Source organism: Maniola jurtina, chromosome 22, assembly GCF_905333055.1.
Source record: "Maniola jurtina chromosome 22, ilManJurt1.1, whole genome shotgun sequence".
NCBI lineage: Eukaryota > Metazoa > Arthropoda > Insecta > Lepidoptera > Nymphalidae > Maniola > Maniola jurtina.
The window spans coordinates 2,847,677-2,865,610 of NC_060050.1; the positions used below are offsets into that span (position 1 = coordinate 2,847,677).

Below are 17,934 nucleotides of genomic sequence, written 5' to 3' on the forward strand. Positions count from 1 at the left end.
AGAGGTGGTTTAAAAAAAAGTCAAAACTTTTCACATGATTTTATTTTAGTATGATTTATTTTAGTACATGATCGATATTACTCGGCTTTGCCGTAAAATCAACCTTTTTTATACCTAGTACAAAATTTCATACAAAATCTATGCAATACCTAGTGTATTAAGTAGGTATATTGTCATATTATATACAGTAATATTCCTATGGATTTCATTTATTATGTAAGAAATGCTGAACGATTTTGAAATGCTTTTTAAGAACGCTGAATTTTACTTAGAATATCAATCACTTAAGTAGATCTGAAGATCAACAAAACAATATTCTTTTATTGATTGTAAGAAGGTAATATTAAAAGGCTAGAGTCAAATCGTTCAACAATCCTTTTTACTTAGATTGTTAAATTAGGTAGGTACTTATTTAATAATTTCAGATACTTTAATAAATTATAAGAAAATAAACTTGATCACAATTTGGTTAACTTAAACTTATAACTTATCTTTAACTTATCTAGATTCGTAACGTAATACTTTGTCAATTTCGTTTTCCATTATGGTCATAACTAGTCATTGGTAGGGAATATGATTATTAATGAAAATATAATTCTGATTACATATATATTTATATACATATATAGTTATGATATTATAATGATTTTAGGCTTATTTCGTAATTTAATGACATATTATATTGTAGTTAACGGGTAACATGATTAATTTGGTGTTTTTTATCTTCCGATATTTCGACCAGTTGCTAGTATATTCTTTTTGTCAGTTACAGTCATAAATTCAGTACCATTGATTTTCATTTCAAAACGTTTCCGCTAGGAGCGCTGGCTGTAAATGTACAAACTTGAGCTTTAAAACAAGGTAGTTAAGGGCCATTTTACTTTAACGCTATAGTATTTCGACTCTCAAATACTATCAACGTTGGCGAAACGTAAAAATCTTTATATACTGAGTGCTATGACAGACGAAGTTCGAGATTCTTTAAAATAAAATAAAACCCAAAACAAACTAATTTTACCTCATTTAAGATTTTCACCAATGATTATAATTCTGGTTTAATTAATCAGAAATCAGATAATAGCATATTAAATCAATATGTCATTAAGTTTTCTGTAATTACGCAAGTCTTTATAAAAATATGATTTTGATAGTAATAATAATTACTTATCTATTATCTTCGTTTCTCAACTGATACAGAAAAGTGACTGATGCTAAATCACACATTTGGAGTGTCAATCACTTTTCACATTTGGAGCGGAAAAATGGTCCATTCAGGACATAAATTAATAAACTCAGTAGTAATAAAATCAGATGATAGTTTGTATAGAGAGTAGTTTATGGGGCTAGAATAAAAGAGAATATTTTAAAAAAAAACCGGCCAGGTGCGAGTCCGGACAGACGGACGGGCGGACGGACGGACCGACAGACAGACAGACAACAAAGTGATCCTATAAGGGTTCCGTTTTTCCTATTGAGGTACGGAATCGAAATTTTTAACACACTTAATTTATTATTATTAACGTCACGTGGCGCTGTACGGAAGACGATTAATGACGTCACAAACGATAAACGACAGTTATTTTTCAATTTTTTAACATAAAAATATTTTCTCGCAGAAATTACTCTATTTTTATGTTCATAAATCAAAATATTAACCGACTTCAAACAAAAAAGGTAGAGGTTCTCAATTTGTCAGAATCTTTTTTTTTAATTGTTTTCTTTAATTCTATTCTAGACCCGTAAACTACAAAATAGCACAATCATTTTAATGCCCTATTATATTCCAAAATTTTATTCCCTATTATAGTCGAAGAGCCTATTTTTCTGTCGATAGAACGATTTCAACTCGCACTAGTCAGTTTTTTCATTACATTGCATTGCATCTACAGACTTCCAATAAAAACTAGCCAATTATTGACCACATACATTCTTTAATATTATCTTAGGTTATTGTATAAGGAAAAGTTAAATGGTATGTATACCTATAGAAAAAATAAATAAAATAGGAAGTTGTATTCAACGGCATGGTATGTTATCAAACCGTGTCCATACATAATCAAAACATGCGAGACTATTTTGAAATCCATTGAATGAACAATTGATTTGTATACGCTTAGGTACTTGTATAATATAATAATATAATATTCAGTATATCGTCAATATAATAACGTCCTAATACCTCAAGTCATATTATAATCACAATACAATTTAATGATTTTCGAATTCATCATTGTAATATTTATACTTAACTAAAAAAATATACGCTCATCACATTTGGAATATTCCGTTAGGCGTGAAAATTATTTATCGAAACTTATAACTTAAATCCAAAAATTTGTTTTTGTTATTAAGAACTACCCGTATTTAGTACCTACAAGAGTCATTTAATGGTTGCTTCGTTCGGATTTGTTATAAAAACTTAATATTCGAGCAAATGCAATTTTACTGCTACAAATAATATAAGTGTGTGGATCTATTTCGTTAAAAGGACGCCAACGTCTTCGCCAGCAAAGACGGGTCCCAAAATGTCCACACACAACTTTACAAGCCTATCAATAACATAGTATTAATCCTGAAGTCCTCACCTCTTTCATATTTTATACGTCATAAAGTTTTCATTCAGTGTCATTCTGGACAAAGCTAAAGCCAATAATACAGTCCTCAAGTCATCAAGGGTTTGACGCATTCGGAAATGTCGAGGGTAAGTTCATCTCATTCCCTAATGGTAACAGTAAATAAAGGCAACTCTCAGTCAAAAGTTCCAAGTCATTTTCATATCCCTAAGTGCATTTAATAAGCGACTATTGGAATTCACATATTGACGCAACGCAATTTCTTATCAGGAATCCGAGAAGCGAATTGGAAGGACGGAACAACTGCTTTGGCTTCAGGTTTGCTTTCCTCAGCTTTCTCCACATCGCCCATCAGAGTTTTCAAGCATATCTTCATGTCTGCAGCGAATATCTTGACCAGTCTTTCTAAGGAGAATAAATGCTCATCCAATGCTTCAGGGATTTCTTCCCTCATGAAATCGGCTAACTTCAAGAGATATTCGACATTTGATCCGGCAGAACCACGGCATTCCAAAATCTGTTTCGCTATATCTGGTAACGGTGCTGCCCCGAGCCAATGTCTATTTTCTGGGACAGCTATATAAAGAAGCGCATCTTTTTTGCTGTCTATGGAGTTATGGTTTATGTCTATGGAACTATGACTAGTTGAAGGCAGGAATACGGGTTTGGGATGGAAGTTCACTGTGTATATTCGGTATCCTCCTAATTGGCATTCTCGCGTTGAAAGGTAAGGCAGAGCGGCTTTGTCTTCTGCTGCGATTAAGAAGGCCTTCCCCCAAGTTATGCCCTGTAAAAATACAAAAAATATGTTATTATTATTATATTTGTTAGCTGTAATAATCAATTATTATACATATCAATTGGTTTGATCAAACAATACCAGCAGGTAACTGGCGATAACCAGATTATATGGTGAGTTGTGATTTGAGAACCACATCCTTTTGGAAGTCGGTAAAATAGTAACCAACGTGGATAGAAGGGTTAAGACAACCAAATTGAAATATATGTCACAATTGTTTACCCTCATTAAAACCCTGTTCATGACATTGGTTCTACATAAGCTGTCGCACGTGTGCAGTGTACTATAATCTATTTACAGGTTAAGTAACTTGTATAAGAGAGATAATGACATTGAAGAGGCGTAGGTGGTCATAACAGGCGGACATAACAGGGTTAATGTAAGCCGATTAATATAAGTTTTAATATGCAAATGCGCATTGGAATTATAATGCAACTGCAATCTCAGATAAATATGACAAGCTTGTTTAGTGTCTAGCTCTATTGAAAACACAGATCAAAAGATTTCTGCACGAGTTAGAAATATATGAGATGATAAGGTTTCTAGCACTTAGTTACTGTGTCAACAATATGAACTAGCTGCTCGATTGCGGTGGAATGACAGTTACAATGTCACGATCGCAATCACTTCTGATTGGTTGCTGGATTGGACGCTCGCTCGCTATTGGCTATACAATGCAACAAGAATACCATAATTTCAGCCAATCGATTGCGATTGTAATAATGATTAATGCAAGTTTTACGGAATTGACCTACAGGTCCAATACATAAACCAATAGCTATAACTACATAGTGTACTCGTGTCTAGATAAAGTAGAAAGTTATCTTCATCGAGTGTCTTAGATACGGAATCTGAACAGACATATTTAGGGCGCAGACGCAGACGTTCTAGAACCAGAGCATAGTACATTGTAAATAGTTGAGAGATTACAACAAAATAGTCAACGCCATAGTATAATTTGAATCGCATCCAAAATTTCATTCATGAATTTGTAACCATCCAGAGCCAATCATTCACGAAATTGGAGTTCGAAGGTTAAATGTGCAGGCGTTATTTTGCGGAAGTCCATTATATAGCTTCAATATAAAAGCTTAATTTGCTATAACTTAAAAAAAAGCCACGCAGAAATTCAATTTGCAATTAGGCATTGTAATTTGTAAGGTCTACATCTCCTGAGGATGCTCCGGTGTCGGAGCGAAACGTGCGTCGAGTGGTTTTGGGATTTGTGTGGAGCTGCGTGGTGGTGGTGCGTTTGGCTGGCTTTTCCTGCATGTTTATCAGTGGGAGGGCGGGCGGTGCATGTCGCATGCTGAATATAACAAGACGATAAATACAGCCCAAGCAGAACAATTGCGATATAATAATAATAATTGATGCAGGTTTTCCAACTTTGCCTTAGCTCTTGTCATAGTCACAATGTCTGTTTGTGTTTATCATTTCAGGTCACAGGTCAGTCTGTTTATCAATTCATGTGTTCCGCACGTGGTATTACTTAATATTTGCACTTAAATGAAATAGTATGCATGTGCAAATATTGGTCTATTGACATGCAATTTAAAAACATATTAACTCGTTAAACTTATCAGTTTGAGCTAAATGGTTTTTGTAATTAAAACGCAATACTGGTAAGGGGCCGCCATTTTTTGAAGTACGCTTTTAAGTGTCAAAAGCTGTATCCTACTATCTAGTACTTACTATTAAAGTTTTCGAGGATATGTAAACTCATACTACATACTGCTGATCTGCAATTCTCTTTACTGCCCAAATGGCCTTAAATATATAATACTAGCTAACGCCGGCGACTTCATCCGCGTGGATTAAGGTTTTTCGAAATCCCGTGGGAACTCTTTGGTTTTCCGGGATAAAAAGTAGCCTATGTGCTAATCCAGGATATTATCTATCTCCATTCCAAATTTCAGCCAAATCCGTCGAGTAGTTTTTGCGTGAAGGAGTAACAAACATACACACACACACACCTACACACACACATACAAACTTTCGCCTTTATAATATTAGTGTGATTATATAGGTCACGACTCACAGGTTTGTTACAGTGTGTGTTATAAATAAACTTAGTGTAATTGTGAATATAAGCACTGCTTTGTGTTTCCATTTACTCAGTTGCGAGGAATTTAATGTTCCTGCTAATTATTTGCTAATTTTCTGAAAATAATGGTTCATTACAAGTGCACTTTTTTTGTTTTATTTTAGACACCTTTTCTCATTCCAAAAAAAATATAGATATATTGCTCAACAGGAATATGATTAATCCTTAAATTATTTCAATATGTACAAGTAAGTGGGTACTTTTACTAAGGGTACGGTCTACTGTTGAAAAATCATAATAACTAACCGCTTACTTTGTTTGATATTGCACTGTGTGAACGAGCCCTTATTCTAAAAATTATGTGGAACGGTGCCCATTGGTAAATGAAAAATGTCTATTTTAATGTGTGCTTGAATTATTTCGCGTGGAGTAGGTATTTAGAGACGATGGCCAAGTTTTATCGGTTTTAATAATAAACATTCCGGTGACCTGGACTAGTGATATTTTTATCAATCAATTTTTCATCATGAAGTAGGTACGATAAATTCCTACAACTTATAAAGAGCTAATTAGGTAGACGCAAAGATTTGACTAGACTAGACTTATCTACAATAAACAAAAAAATCCTTAGTAAAAATACAATAAATTAGGTAGGTGGTACTACAGTTAAATTACTTTCTCCATCGCGACATGGTGTGTGGATACTGAATGCTTACAAGTGTAAATAAAAAATTTATAACACCCCCGACAAGTGAAGGTCACAGTAACTAGAAAAGAGCTGATAACTTTCAAACGGCTAAACCGATTTTCTTCGATTATAGCTAAGAACACTCTCGATCAAGCCACCTTTCAAACAAAAAAAAACTAAATTAAAATCGGTTCATTAGTTTAGGAGCTACGATGCCACAGACAGATACACACGTCAAACTTATAACACCCCTCTTTTTTGATCGGGGGTTAAAAATGGGACGTATGTACCATCAAAATGGTAGGGACTGTCCAAAGTTAAACATCCGGTTTTTGAAGCAACTTCTAGATCATTAAAGAATTAATTACTACGATTATATCGTAACGTTAGAGATAAGATAAGATGAAATGCCATATGTAACTGTTAATAAATAGGTCAATTGTTTATCAGTCCATACATGCAGAGGACTATATACCTACTTCCTGACAAAGTAGGTACATAGTTAATATAATAATTACTGTCCTTTGTTCATAGCTCTAAGAGTTGTGTTTATATAAAAAGTGATAATGGTTGAATAAAAATAGAAAAGCCAAAAGGTCAAGGGGTTGATCACCTAAACAAGTGCTATTAAGAGTATTTGCAGTAAACAATTAATAGTAAAAGTAAGGGATAATATTTCAAATGGCCGAGTTTCACTGCGATTTTACATAAAATCTATTGATAATAATTAATAGTAAGTAGTTTTTATTTTTAGACATTTATATCAAATGTCTGTTTACTGAAGATTTAAAAAATTATACAGTGCACAAGGAACCAAAAGCTTAGTTTGCCGTAGAATCCGTTGAGACAGACATGTATGATGTAACAAACAGCATGCGACATACACCGCCCGCCCTCCCACTGCTAAATATGCAGAAAAAGCCAGCCACCAAGCAAGCAATACGCACCACCACCGTCGCACATCACCACCAAAACGACCATTCGACACTGCAGTAAGTATAACAATACGGTTTTGTTCAACGTAAGGTATGTTTGTAGATGAGTGGACTGATGACTTCTTTGCAATATTGCGGAAGAAGTCATCATCACTGGTGACAAGATTGCGTTCTAGTACAAACCGCTTCCTGCCCGGCTAGCATGGGCAGTAGATAACAAGTGTAAATTAAAAATTTATAACACCCCCGACGATCCAAAGTATCTGAGTTTTCCAAAACATCATTTTCAAATAAATAATTATGTATTTAGGCAACGTCCATCTTGACAGCTTGATATTTGTCTATTGACATAATGTTATGAACCTAACGGTTATCTAACCTTCTTTTCCACAAGAAAACTAGAAAAGAGCTGATAACTCTTAAACGGCTGAACCAATTTTTTTAGATTATAGCTAAGAACACTCTCGATCAAGCCACCTTTCAAACAAAAAAAACTAAATTAAAATCGGTTCATTCGTTTAGGCGCTACGATGCCACAGACAGATACACAGATACACAGACACACAGATACACAGATACACACGTCAAACTTATAACACCCCTCTTTTTGGGTCGGGGGTTAAAAATTATATCCCCCGATAGTGGATATATCCACTGATGTCATAGAAATCAGTGGATATAATCGGGCATATAATTTTTATCTACTGCCCATGCTAGCCGGGCTGAACATGTTTGCGAGCAAGATGGTTTCACCAATGCTTGAATTAAATTCGGGATAAAAAGTAGCCTTATGAATCCATGGTATAATCATCTACCTCCATTCTGTCAGCCAAATCCGTCCAGTAGTTTTTGCGTGAAAGAGTAACAAACATACGACACAAACTTTCGGATTTGCAATATTAGTGTGAAACTGTCATTTTGCCACAAGTAACATTAGTTTTTAAGAAGTAAGTGTGTCTACTAACAAATGAGCCCTAGTTGCTTCGAATAACAAGTGTAAATAAAAAATTTATAACACCCCCGACAAGTGAGGGTTACAATAACTAGAGCTGATAAATTTCAAACGGCAGAACCGATTTTCTTATTTTATACTCGTAGCTAAAAACTCTGGATCGAGCCACCTTTCAAACGAAAAAAAACTAAATTACAATCGGTTCATTAGTTTAGGAGCTACGATGCCACATACAGATACACAGATACACATGTCAAACTTATAACACCCCTCTTTTTGGGTCGAGGGTTAAAAAGATTTATAGCATTCCGTCTACATGTGATGCCTGCCTTGATTTAATCGAAGTTTCCTAACAGTCGTGAATTGTGTCTAAACACTGATAAAACGCAGTACATTACTAAGGTGAGTGGTCACATCATGACACCGTCCAGTCGTCAACACTAACGATATCAATTGCATCCGCCGATTTGCACATTGGAAATAGTGTGATGTGATGTGTGTCTCAGTGTGGGAACTTTGACTCTGAGGCTGAGACCTCTGAGACACTGTCAAAACGAGTCAGTTTAAGAAATTAATTCTAGTATCGACTATTCTCACAAATTAGTCGATACTAGAATTAATTTCTTAAACTGGACCTTTTCAAGTAAAGATTTTTATGTAAACCTGTGAGGATGATACAGCCATTGTCGCAATTAAAACACCATAAGCCTACGTTGTAGTATTAGTTTACAAATTGCGAAAAACCAAATTAAATTTGAATTTCGCGGGCAGGCCCGTCGCTTCCACCTTAAAGCATATTCAATAGTATTCTTTAAAAGCAGGTGGTTACAATTCAGGAATGGGAGAAACTTAAGTCAAAAATTAATCATAAACATAAGAATATTTATCTAACTACGCCAAACCGATGAGTTCCAATACGTCGTCAATGGCGCGCCTTACTAATAAGTTAAAAATAACAAAAAAAATATCTGTGATGTAAAGGTTAATGCCTTGTGTATGTGTAGCTGAGATGACGCCTATAAATGGTTTCATAATAAAATTGTTATCAACCCACAATATAAACAATTGCACGACTTATCTTAGACGATATGCACGCTATCGAAAACAAAATACTGACAAAATTGGCGAACCGGCTATCATATTATTTTAACGTGTAAATAAAATAAATAAAAGATAAGCTAAGGAGTAATATAAACAAGAGCGAGAAGATATAAATGAAAGAGATCAATACTTTTGTTAAGCAATTACCTAAATGGTACTATTTGAACACGATACCTATTGCTTGAATTTCACCCAAATTAAATACTTAATTAATCTTCTGAAGAAAGAATGGTATAGAATTCTTATCAATGAATTTCTTCAATTGAAAGGACACAAACAAAGCAAGCTAAATAAAACCGTTAACAGGGCTCTCTCCGTCACTTACTCCATACAACCGTAGTCCCAATTTCATTTGAATATTAAGCAACCAAAATCCATGAAATTTTGCAGACATATTCTAGAAACTAATATCTATGCCTGTGGTTTTCCAGATTTCCGTTAAAATATTCGGTTTCAAAGTTACGCGGTCTTAAAACTTCACATACAAATCTTTGAGCCCCTGTAATTTTAAAACTACATATTTTTGGAAAAATCTAAAACACCACAGGCACGGATATTAGTTTCTAGAATATGTCTGCAAAATTGCACAACACAAATGCATCTCTTGTCTCATTCTTGAACAATGAAAAATCTTTGTATATGAGGACTATAATACAAACTCAAGAATAAAGAACCCTTATTGTATTCAAGTGATAAGAAGATCAGAATAATACTGCGACACAAATGCAGGCATTGTGGCGACACGTGTTGATAAATTGCGTCGGAAATACTATAATGTGTGAAATTCCTTCTAATGTACAGCGTTATTTCGAAATACTAGAAGGACAAGTGTAAATTAAAAATTTATAACACCCCCGACAAGCGAAGGTTACAGTAACTAGAAAACAGCTAATAACTTTCAATCGCCTGAACCAATTTTTTGGATTATAGCTAAGAACACTCTCGATCAAGCCACCTTTCAAACAAAAAAAAAAAAAAAAAAACTAAATTAAAATCGGTTCATGAGTTTAGGAGCTACGATGCCACAGACAGATACACAAATACACACGTCAAACTTATAACACCCTTCTTTTTGGGTCGAGGGTTAATAAAAATATGTAAACCGACTTGTTCCATCCCAAACATTTCCATTATGATGGAACTCCGAAATCTGAACACTCTTTCGGGAAATGTTTCTTGCATTAAATCATATAACTTGAAGATCATTCAAATATCGTTATTTGGATTTAAAGCCCGCTTTGGGTACCTAAATAATATCACACTATATATAATATTATAAAGGGGAAAGTTTGTGTGTATGTGTGTGTGTGTGTGTGTGTGTGTGTGTGTTTGTTACTTCTTCACGCAAAAACTACCGAACGGATTGGGCTGAAATTTAGAATAGAGATAGATAATACCCTGGATTAGCATATAGACTACTTTTTATCCCAGAAAATTAAAGAGTTCCCACGGGATTTTTAAAAACACCCACGCGAACGAAGTCGCGGGCATCAGCCAGTGCTTCAAATAAAAGCAATGTTGGACCACATATATACCTACTCATGTTGCGAATTTTCTTCTGCAGTTATGATGCAGTACATCAGGTCTTATATTATACTAGCTAATACCCGCGACTTCGTTCGCGTGGATGTAGATTTTTTAAAATTCCCGTGGGAATTCTTTGATTTTCCGGGATAAAAGGTAGCCTATGTGCTCATCCAGGGTATACTCTATTGCCATTCTAAATTTCAGCCCAATCCGTCCAGTAGTTTTTGCGTGAAGGAGTAACAAACATACACACACACACACACACACACACACACACATACAAACTTTCTCCTTTATCATATTAGTGTGATGTGATGCGTATTTTGAATGCGTCACAAAATTTTACGCATTTGTGTCCCGATATATCTTAAGGAAAAACCATACCATGTATTGCATACCTACTTGTTGTAATGTAAACTTTGAACAGGTATATGCAAAATAATTTGGCGCTCTGCCATTGTTATGTTTAAAATTTAAGCTTAAATGGAACATGAATTCGTGGCCCAGTTTCCGAAAATGTAACTATCGCATATTGACGAGTGATGTGCCAAAATAAAGTACCTAATGATAATTTACCAGAGTAACCGATATAGCTCACCGATACATGGAACTAAACTGGCAAAAGGCTAGAACCCGGCACATAGAATGAAGAATCAACAGACGTTTGGGTCGTAAGGCCAGACAAATGGTGACCCCGCGGCATAAGACCCTCTACCATGGACGGACCTCAAGAAAGTTGCTGGAAGGCACTGGATTTAAGCAGAGTTCCGTGGAGATTGCAAACCTCCTAGCCCTAGCTGGTCCTATCGGTTGAAACAATCTGGTGTTTGACAACTACTCAAGTCAGTATATTTTTATCAAACGTCAAAACACGCATTTAGTACGCGAGCTTCTATGAAATACTAGCATGTGACGTCACAATAATTAGGCGTGCTTTATTTAGTTTAATCGATAATTTAAAATGGTTATTACACTTAAAAATAACAAAGGACGCGGGTTTTTCGTATATTGGAAAACCCTCTCTTTAATAATCACAGAAAAAAAATTTTTTTTTGACTTATGTCAACCGAATTGAATCACTAACGGCCAAAACTAATGCTCAATCTATCTTTAACTTGTCGACCAACGCTGTTATTTGTCAAAAAGTCTTTTGACGAATAACAACATTGCTAAGTAACTTATCGACAGAATCACAGATAGATTGATTTTAGTAGTCATTTGATACTCGATACCTACAGTTGTCAAGGCATTATAATAAGTTTATAACGTTCTATGATGTACGGGTTAACGTACGTGCTAAGCATTATGATTCAAAAGTATTACAGTTTTCGTCATCCGGTTTATCTAAATCGGTCATAAGTGCAATACATAGGAATTTTTTATCATACTAAAAACTGGAATTCTTGTTTAACACACAAAATTTATAATTATTCCATGAAAAATTGTACTTTTTAGGGTTTCGTACCCAAAAGATGCCGACGTGAAAATTTAAAAAAAAATCTCTTTACCAACAAGTGTGAAAAAAAGAAAAAACAATTTGCATAGATCTTGAAAGTCCACGAGCTAACCTCGTTTGTGAATGAGGGTCACATTATCAGTATCCCGCGGAAGACCAAAGATTAGGATCGAGGTCACAGCCCACTCGAAAATTAATCGAAGACAATCGATTTCGCAATGGACTAGATTAACTTAGATTAATGTTCAATGATGTTTTTTACATTCATTAGAGCTGGAACAAAGTTGCCAATAATTCAGGGAAACGGATATCAACCTTGATAAATACCTACGTAATGCGAAAAATAATATTTTTGAAAGCTTGACTAAAGTACACTTTTTTTTGTTCAAATTGTGTCATTTAGGAAAGGTCTCTCTTCCAATTAATGAAAATAGATTAGACCCTGGATTAACACATAGGTTACTTTTATCCCGGAAATCAAAAACCTATACCAAGCGAACGAAGTCGCGGGCATCAGCTAGTACTTAACTGAATGTTGAATACAAATCTCAACTTTTATTCTCTATATAAGTGTATACATACCCGCTCATAGAGTGGGACCCAACGTGGGGTTCGAACCCACGACCCTGGCATTAAGAGTGAGACTCTTAATGGCTCTGCCGACTGAGCCAGCAGGTGAAAGATTGTCAACACACAGTGAATCATTAGCGGAAGACACGACAAGAAGAGAACAAGGTCAATGCCAAGCTGCTTCCTAAAGTAAACAAAAACAATTCTTTGGCTGCTTAAGAAAATCGCGGAACATTAAGCAACAAACATTTAATTGCTAAAACCAACAAAAACAATAGGTACTTTGGATGTGATCAGGAACTTGAAAAGCGGGGCTAATTCACGCGATTATTTAGCAAATACCTTCCTATATCTAACTACAGGAAGGTGTGAAGAAAAAGATATCGATCTCGATATTTTTAGGGTTCCGTACCTCAAAAGGAAAACGGAACCCTTATAGGATCACTTCGTTGTCTGTCTGTCCGTCTGTGTCTGTCTGTCTGTCCGTACTGTGTCTGTCTGTCTGTCTGTCCATCTGTCGTATCTGTCAAGAAAACCTATAGGGTACTTCCCGTTGACCTAAAATCATGTTTTTGTTTCAGTTTTCAAGGTAAGATAACTATACCAAGTGGGGTATCATATGAAAGGGCTTTACTTGGACATTCCAACACAGATTTTTATTTATTTTTAAGCATAATAGTTTTTGATTTATCGTGCAAAATGGCGGAAAAGTACCAGTGCGCGAGTGTGATTCGCACTTGGCCATTTTTTTTTCTGTTTCTAGGTCTATTTAATTCTCAGCTCTTTGTTATCCTTTCTCGAAAACCAATTTTCGAGAGCCCAATGATAAAGGCACTATAAAAATAGGCGATAGACAGCTGTGGAACATACCTCAACCTATGCGATGATATAGATCGCAGGTCTTACTCTTAGCTGAGATTTATAATAGTGGACCTTGACTTTATTCAAACTTAAGTTACAGTTAAAATGAAACTTTATGTATGATACAGCCAAATGCTTAAAGCTGTAGAAGAAGAGAATAGGGTAAAGAGGAAGACAGAGAAAGAAGAGTCAGCAAACTAAAATGCTTTACATAATTACCTCTTTATCTTCTATTAGAGTTGCGACACGCCCAGGCTGTGAACAAAATAAAAAAGTTTTTAATATTTTTTTTACTAGCTTATAAATAAAAATATATAATATGAAAATGCCAATTACTAATGTAATGTTATGTACTTAACAAAATTGATTTCAATGTTATTCTTATTTTTGCATTGATGCCTAATAATATAATCTTTAGGATTATTGAGAACTTTTGTAATGTTTAAAAAAATGTCAGTCAGCAGGGAAGATAGAATAGAAAGGATAACTTAAAACCTCAGTTAAAACTATGAAATTGCAGTAAGTACTTATAGTATCAAAAATTAAAATTTCATAATTCGTAAATTAAAACCATGCATTAGTTTAGTTTGTACATCTAATTATAATTAACATTAGCATGTTGGTGACACCCTTGACCCTTAACATTTACTTCAAATAATCTAATCTCAACAGTTGATATATTTTAGCTTCCCAGACAACGTTTTTACTCACATTAAAAATGTCATGGCCAAGAACAGGTGTCTGTCTATATTTATTAAATAAACTAACAAATACTATGTAATGCCAAAACTAGTTATGTATGAGTTGTAAAAAAGTGACAGACAGATAGACACAATTTCGCATTTATACTATGTAATGCCAAAACTAGTTATGTATGAGTTGTAAAAAAGTGACAGACAGATAGACACAATTTCGCATTTATAATATCAGTAACGATAGATACCAGAAGTGGCAAATAAAACCTGTGATAAAATGTACATATTTAAAAGGGAATCAAAGCCATTAACTATGTACTGTAAATATTTATAATGATTTGATTGATGTATTAGCCTAGTATGACCAATGCATTAAATGCTTTGATATCATCAATGATAACTAATAGGCTTTTTATATCATATCTCTGATAACTATAATGATTTTTTGAAGACAACCATTAATTCTGACAAGTAGAAAAGCACCATAACATAGTAGGTAAATTGTATCAACATTTCATCAAGCATTAAGAGGGGTCTCTCCGTCACTTGCTTCATACAAACGTAGTTCCAATTTCATTTGAATATTAAGCAACCAAAGTCCATGAAATTTTGGAGACATATTCTAGAAACTAATATCCATGTCTGTGGTTTTCCAGATTTCTGTTAATATATTTGGTTTCAAAGTTACGCGGTTTTAAAAATTCACATACAAATCTTTCAGCCCCTGTAATTTTAAAACTACATATTTTTAGAAAAATCTAAAACACCACAGACAAAGATATTAGTTTCTAAAATATGTCTGCAAAATTTCATGGACTTTGGTTGCTTAATATTCAAATGAAATTGGAACTACGATTGTATGGAGCAAGTGACGGAGAGAGCCCTGTTAACAGTTGTTAATGCTTGATGAAGTGTCAATACAATTTGCAATCAGTCAAATCTTCAGCATGGTTATAAAATATCTAATAGATAAATAGATAGATGCATCAATTCTTGAGAATACAAAAACCACTATATCTATACTAATAAATAAAATTGGAGTGTCTGTCTCTAATTTCGAAATAACTACCTCATATTAAGCTCATATGGTTATTTGAACGATACCATAACTGAATCACACGTTTTTAAAATTTTTGTCTGTCTGTCTGTCTGTTTGAAAAGGCTAATCTTCGGAACGGCTGGACCGATTTTGACGGGTTTTTCACAGACAAGTAGAGAATTGACCAGGGAGTAACATAGGCTACTTTTTTAACCGACTTTCAAAAAGGGAGTTGTGTTTTTCTACCTATGTACACCGAAATCTCCGAGATTTCTGAACCGATTTGCGTCATTTCTTTTTTAATCGATAGAGGAACTTCGCGACATTGTTTCATAAAAAATTTGGAGTCCAACTCCTCAATCCTGATGCTGCAGGGGATCTGACTACTTAGTTGAATTATGTTAGACCATGCCCGTCCATGCAAAACACAGATATTCCACAACTAGTAGCCCATCCACTGGTTTTGCCATGCAAACATGTATGGTGTAGCATTAATCAACCTTTATTGTATAATGAACACTAACTCACATTCTTATTTCATGTACTTAGTTTATAATGGGGCAGACATGTACTTAGATATAAAAGTCCCTAAATAAGTTTTAAAAAAATTATCTTTTTTTTATTTACTTACTATAATACTGCCTAGCAAATAAAATTTTATTTCTGGTTTAGGTATGATAAGTAAATAATATTTTTAGCATTCAGTTAACCTTTTTAGACTAAAATTTAATGAAATACATTTATTAATTTTACTGCACTTATTGTATTGCACTTCGAGTGCAATACAATAATGCATTCCGAGCTCTGCTGGGGCTGCCATGGAGGTGTAGCGCGTCAGGTATGTTTGCGATGCACAGGGTTGACGATTTCTACGCTATAATGCGTAAGGCCAGGGCGAGGTTCTTGTCCCGACTGAATTACAGTCAAAACCTAATATTAGGAACTCTGAAGTATTATCATCATAATGAACCAAAATTTTTCCACGTCTGATGTTTTTATTTTATTTTATTAATTTTATTTTGTTTCATTTCATTTTATTTTTTTGGCACAATACACAATATACAAAACTTTGACTATAATATTATTATTTTAATTACTTCAATTATTTTAATTTTACATTATTTTATTTTATTTTAATTTTAATTTACGTAATTTAATTTAATTTGTATAAAATTATGGACAATTTATACTGTCTGAAATAAAATATTTTTATTTTATTTATTTTTTTATTTTTATTAATTTATCGTCATTTCTAATTTAAAAAAATGAGTTTTGGTTTACAACCCAATATATATAAGTATAATTATTTGTTCTTGTTTTGTTTTCTGATTTTTATACTTATTAAGTTCTTAAATTTATGTCATTTTAAGGCTAAATTGAGTACCTAAGCATAGGTTTAAATTGACGCCTTGACACATAGTCAAAAGTTCCGCAAGGTGAAAGGTAACTTAAATATTGCATCAGACAATACCATGATATGATTCAAACAGGTGCCAATATCAAGTACCAAACATAAATAACTTAGTACCAAATACAATTTTTTAAAATATAATATGTACCTATTTATATTTCTTTCTGTATAATATGTACCTATTTTTATTTCATACTGATCTGACCTTTTTTGAAAGAAAGTTTTATTCAATGTTAGGATATAAAACATATTACGTACAAACGGTTCTAAGAATGAATTATATACTTAAGTACCTTAGAATCAGTGCCTCTGTGAGTAGTGTTCCCTTGCCAGAATCTTCTAGAAAATCCTTTGACGTATCCAGTGACTGACTGCTGAAATTCGAAGCCAGGGTTCCAGCAAAGAGACCCGTAGCCAAATACCCAGAAGGCTTCTTTTCGTGTCAACTCTCCAGATTTTTCTTCAACAGCAGAAGTAATCTTGACATCAAAATCAACCTTTTCTTCTTTTTTCTCCATTTTAATCATGGAATTTCCGAATTTCTCTATTTATATTCACCTCGTGTTTGTAGAACACTTATTTCGAATGAGTGAAAGTAGTCGAATGCCGTAAGGATAGATTTATCACAGGTATTAAAGTGACGTTATTTATTCTACTTGTGTTTCATTGTCGGTAATAAATTGGAATACGCGCGTAGTTAAAAATATAAACTAACACTACAATATTACGAAATCAACTCGATAAAGAACCTTCCATGACGCCGTATAATTGTCAACTGACGTCTGACGTTTATCTTCTCCCGCTCCGCTCGCGGTTGCTGTCATGTCATTCATCTGTCAGGCACTATCCGGCGTTTTGGCGTTTCCGCATTCCACGTTCCGTTTCACGGGTCTGCCCGCGAAATCCAATTTTAATATGGTTTTTCGCAATTTGTAAACTAACTATAATACGACAAAGTAGGCTTATGGCACTTTAATTGCGCCAATGGCATTATCATCCTCACAGGTTTATATGAAAGTCTTTACTTGAAAGGGTCCAGTTTAAGAAATTAGCATTTTACCGTAACTACTCAATTCCCATGATTCAAGACGTAGAAAAACTACGAAGTGAGCGATGGAGAGAGCTATCTCTCTCCATCGCTTACTGAAAGACTCTACATCGTTCTTTACCTCCGTCAACTCTCTCACTGAGAAGTTTTGACTCCATTTAGGGTAAAAATAAAACTTCGTTTCAAGTATCATCACTTATAATGGTCCATATAATTCATAAAGAATAAATCA

At 34.1% G+C, this 17,934-nt stretch overlaps 1 protein-coding gene and 1 long non-coding RNA gene across 2 annotated transcripts; both read right to left on the bottom strand.

Moving 5' to 3' along the window:
- Positions 1–1,009: 1,009 nt before the first annotated feature.
- Positions 1,010–17,443, bottom strand: LOC123876774 (putative glutathione-specific gamma-glutamylcyclotransferase 2). The gene is made up of 3 exons (XM_045923133.1): positions 16,948–17,443; positions 13,729–13,764; positions 1,010–3,360 (listed from the first exon to the last, which is right to left on the bottom strand). The coding sequence occupies exons 1-3, from the start codon at positions 17,179–17,181 to the stop codon at positions 2,812–2,814; spliced, it is 819 nt and encodes a 272-aa protein (XP_045779089.1). The 5' UTR covers positions 17,182–17,443; the 3' UTR covers positions 1,010–2,811.
- On the bottom strand, positions 4,022–11,572 carry LOC123876778. Its single transcript, XR_006798420.1, has 3 exons — positions 11,440–11,572; positions 7,009–7,010; positions 4,022–4,032 (listed from the first exon to the last, which is right to left on the bottom strand). It is a non-coding gene; the product is annotated as an uncharacterized LOC123876778 (long non-coding RNA).
- Positions 17,444–17,934: the final 491 nt, after the last annotated feature.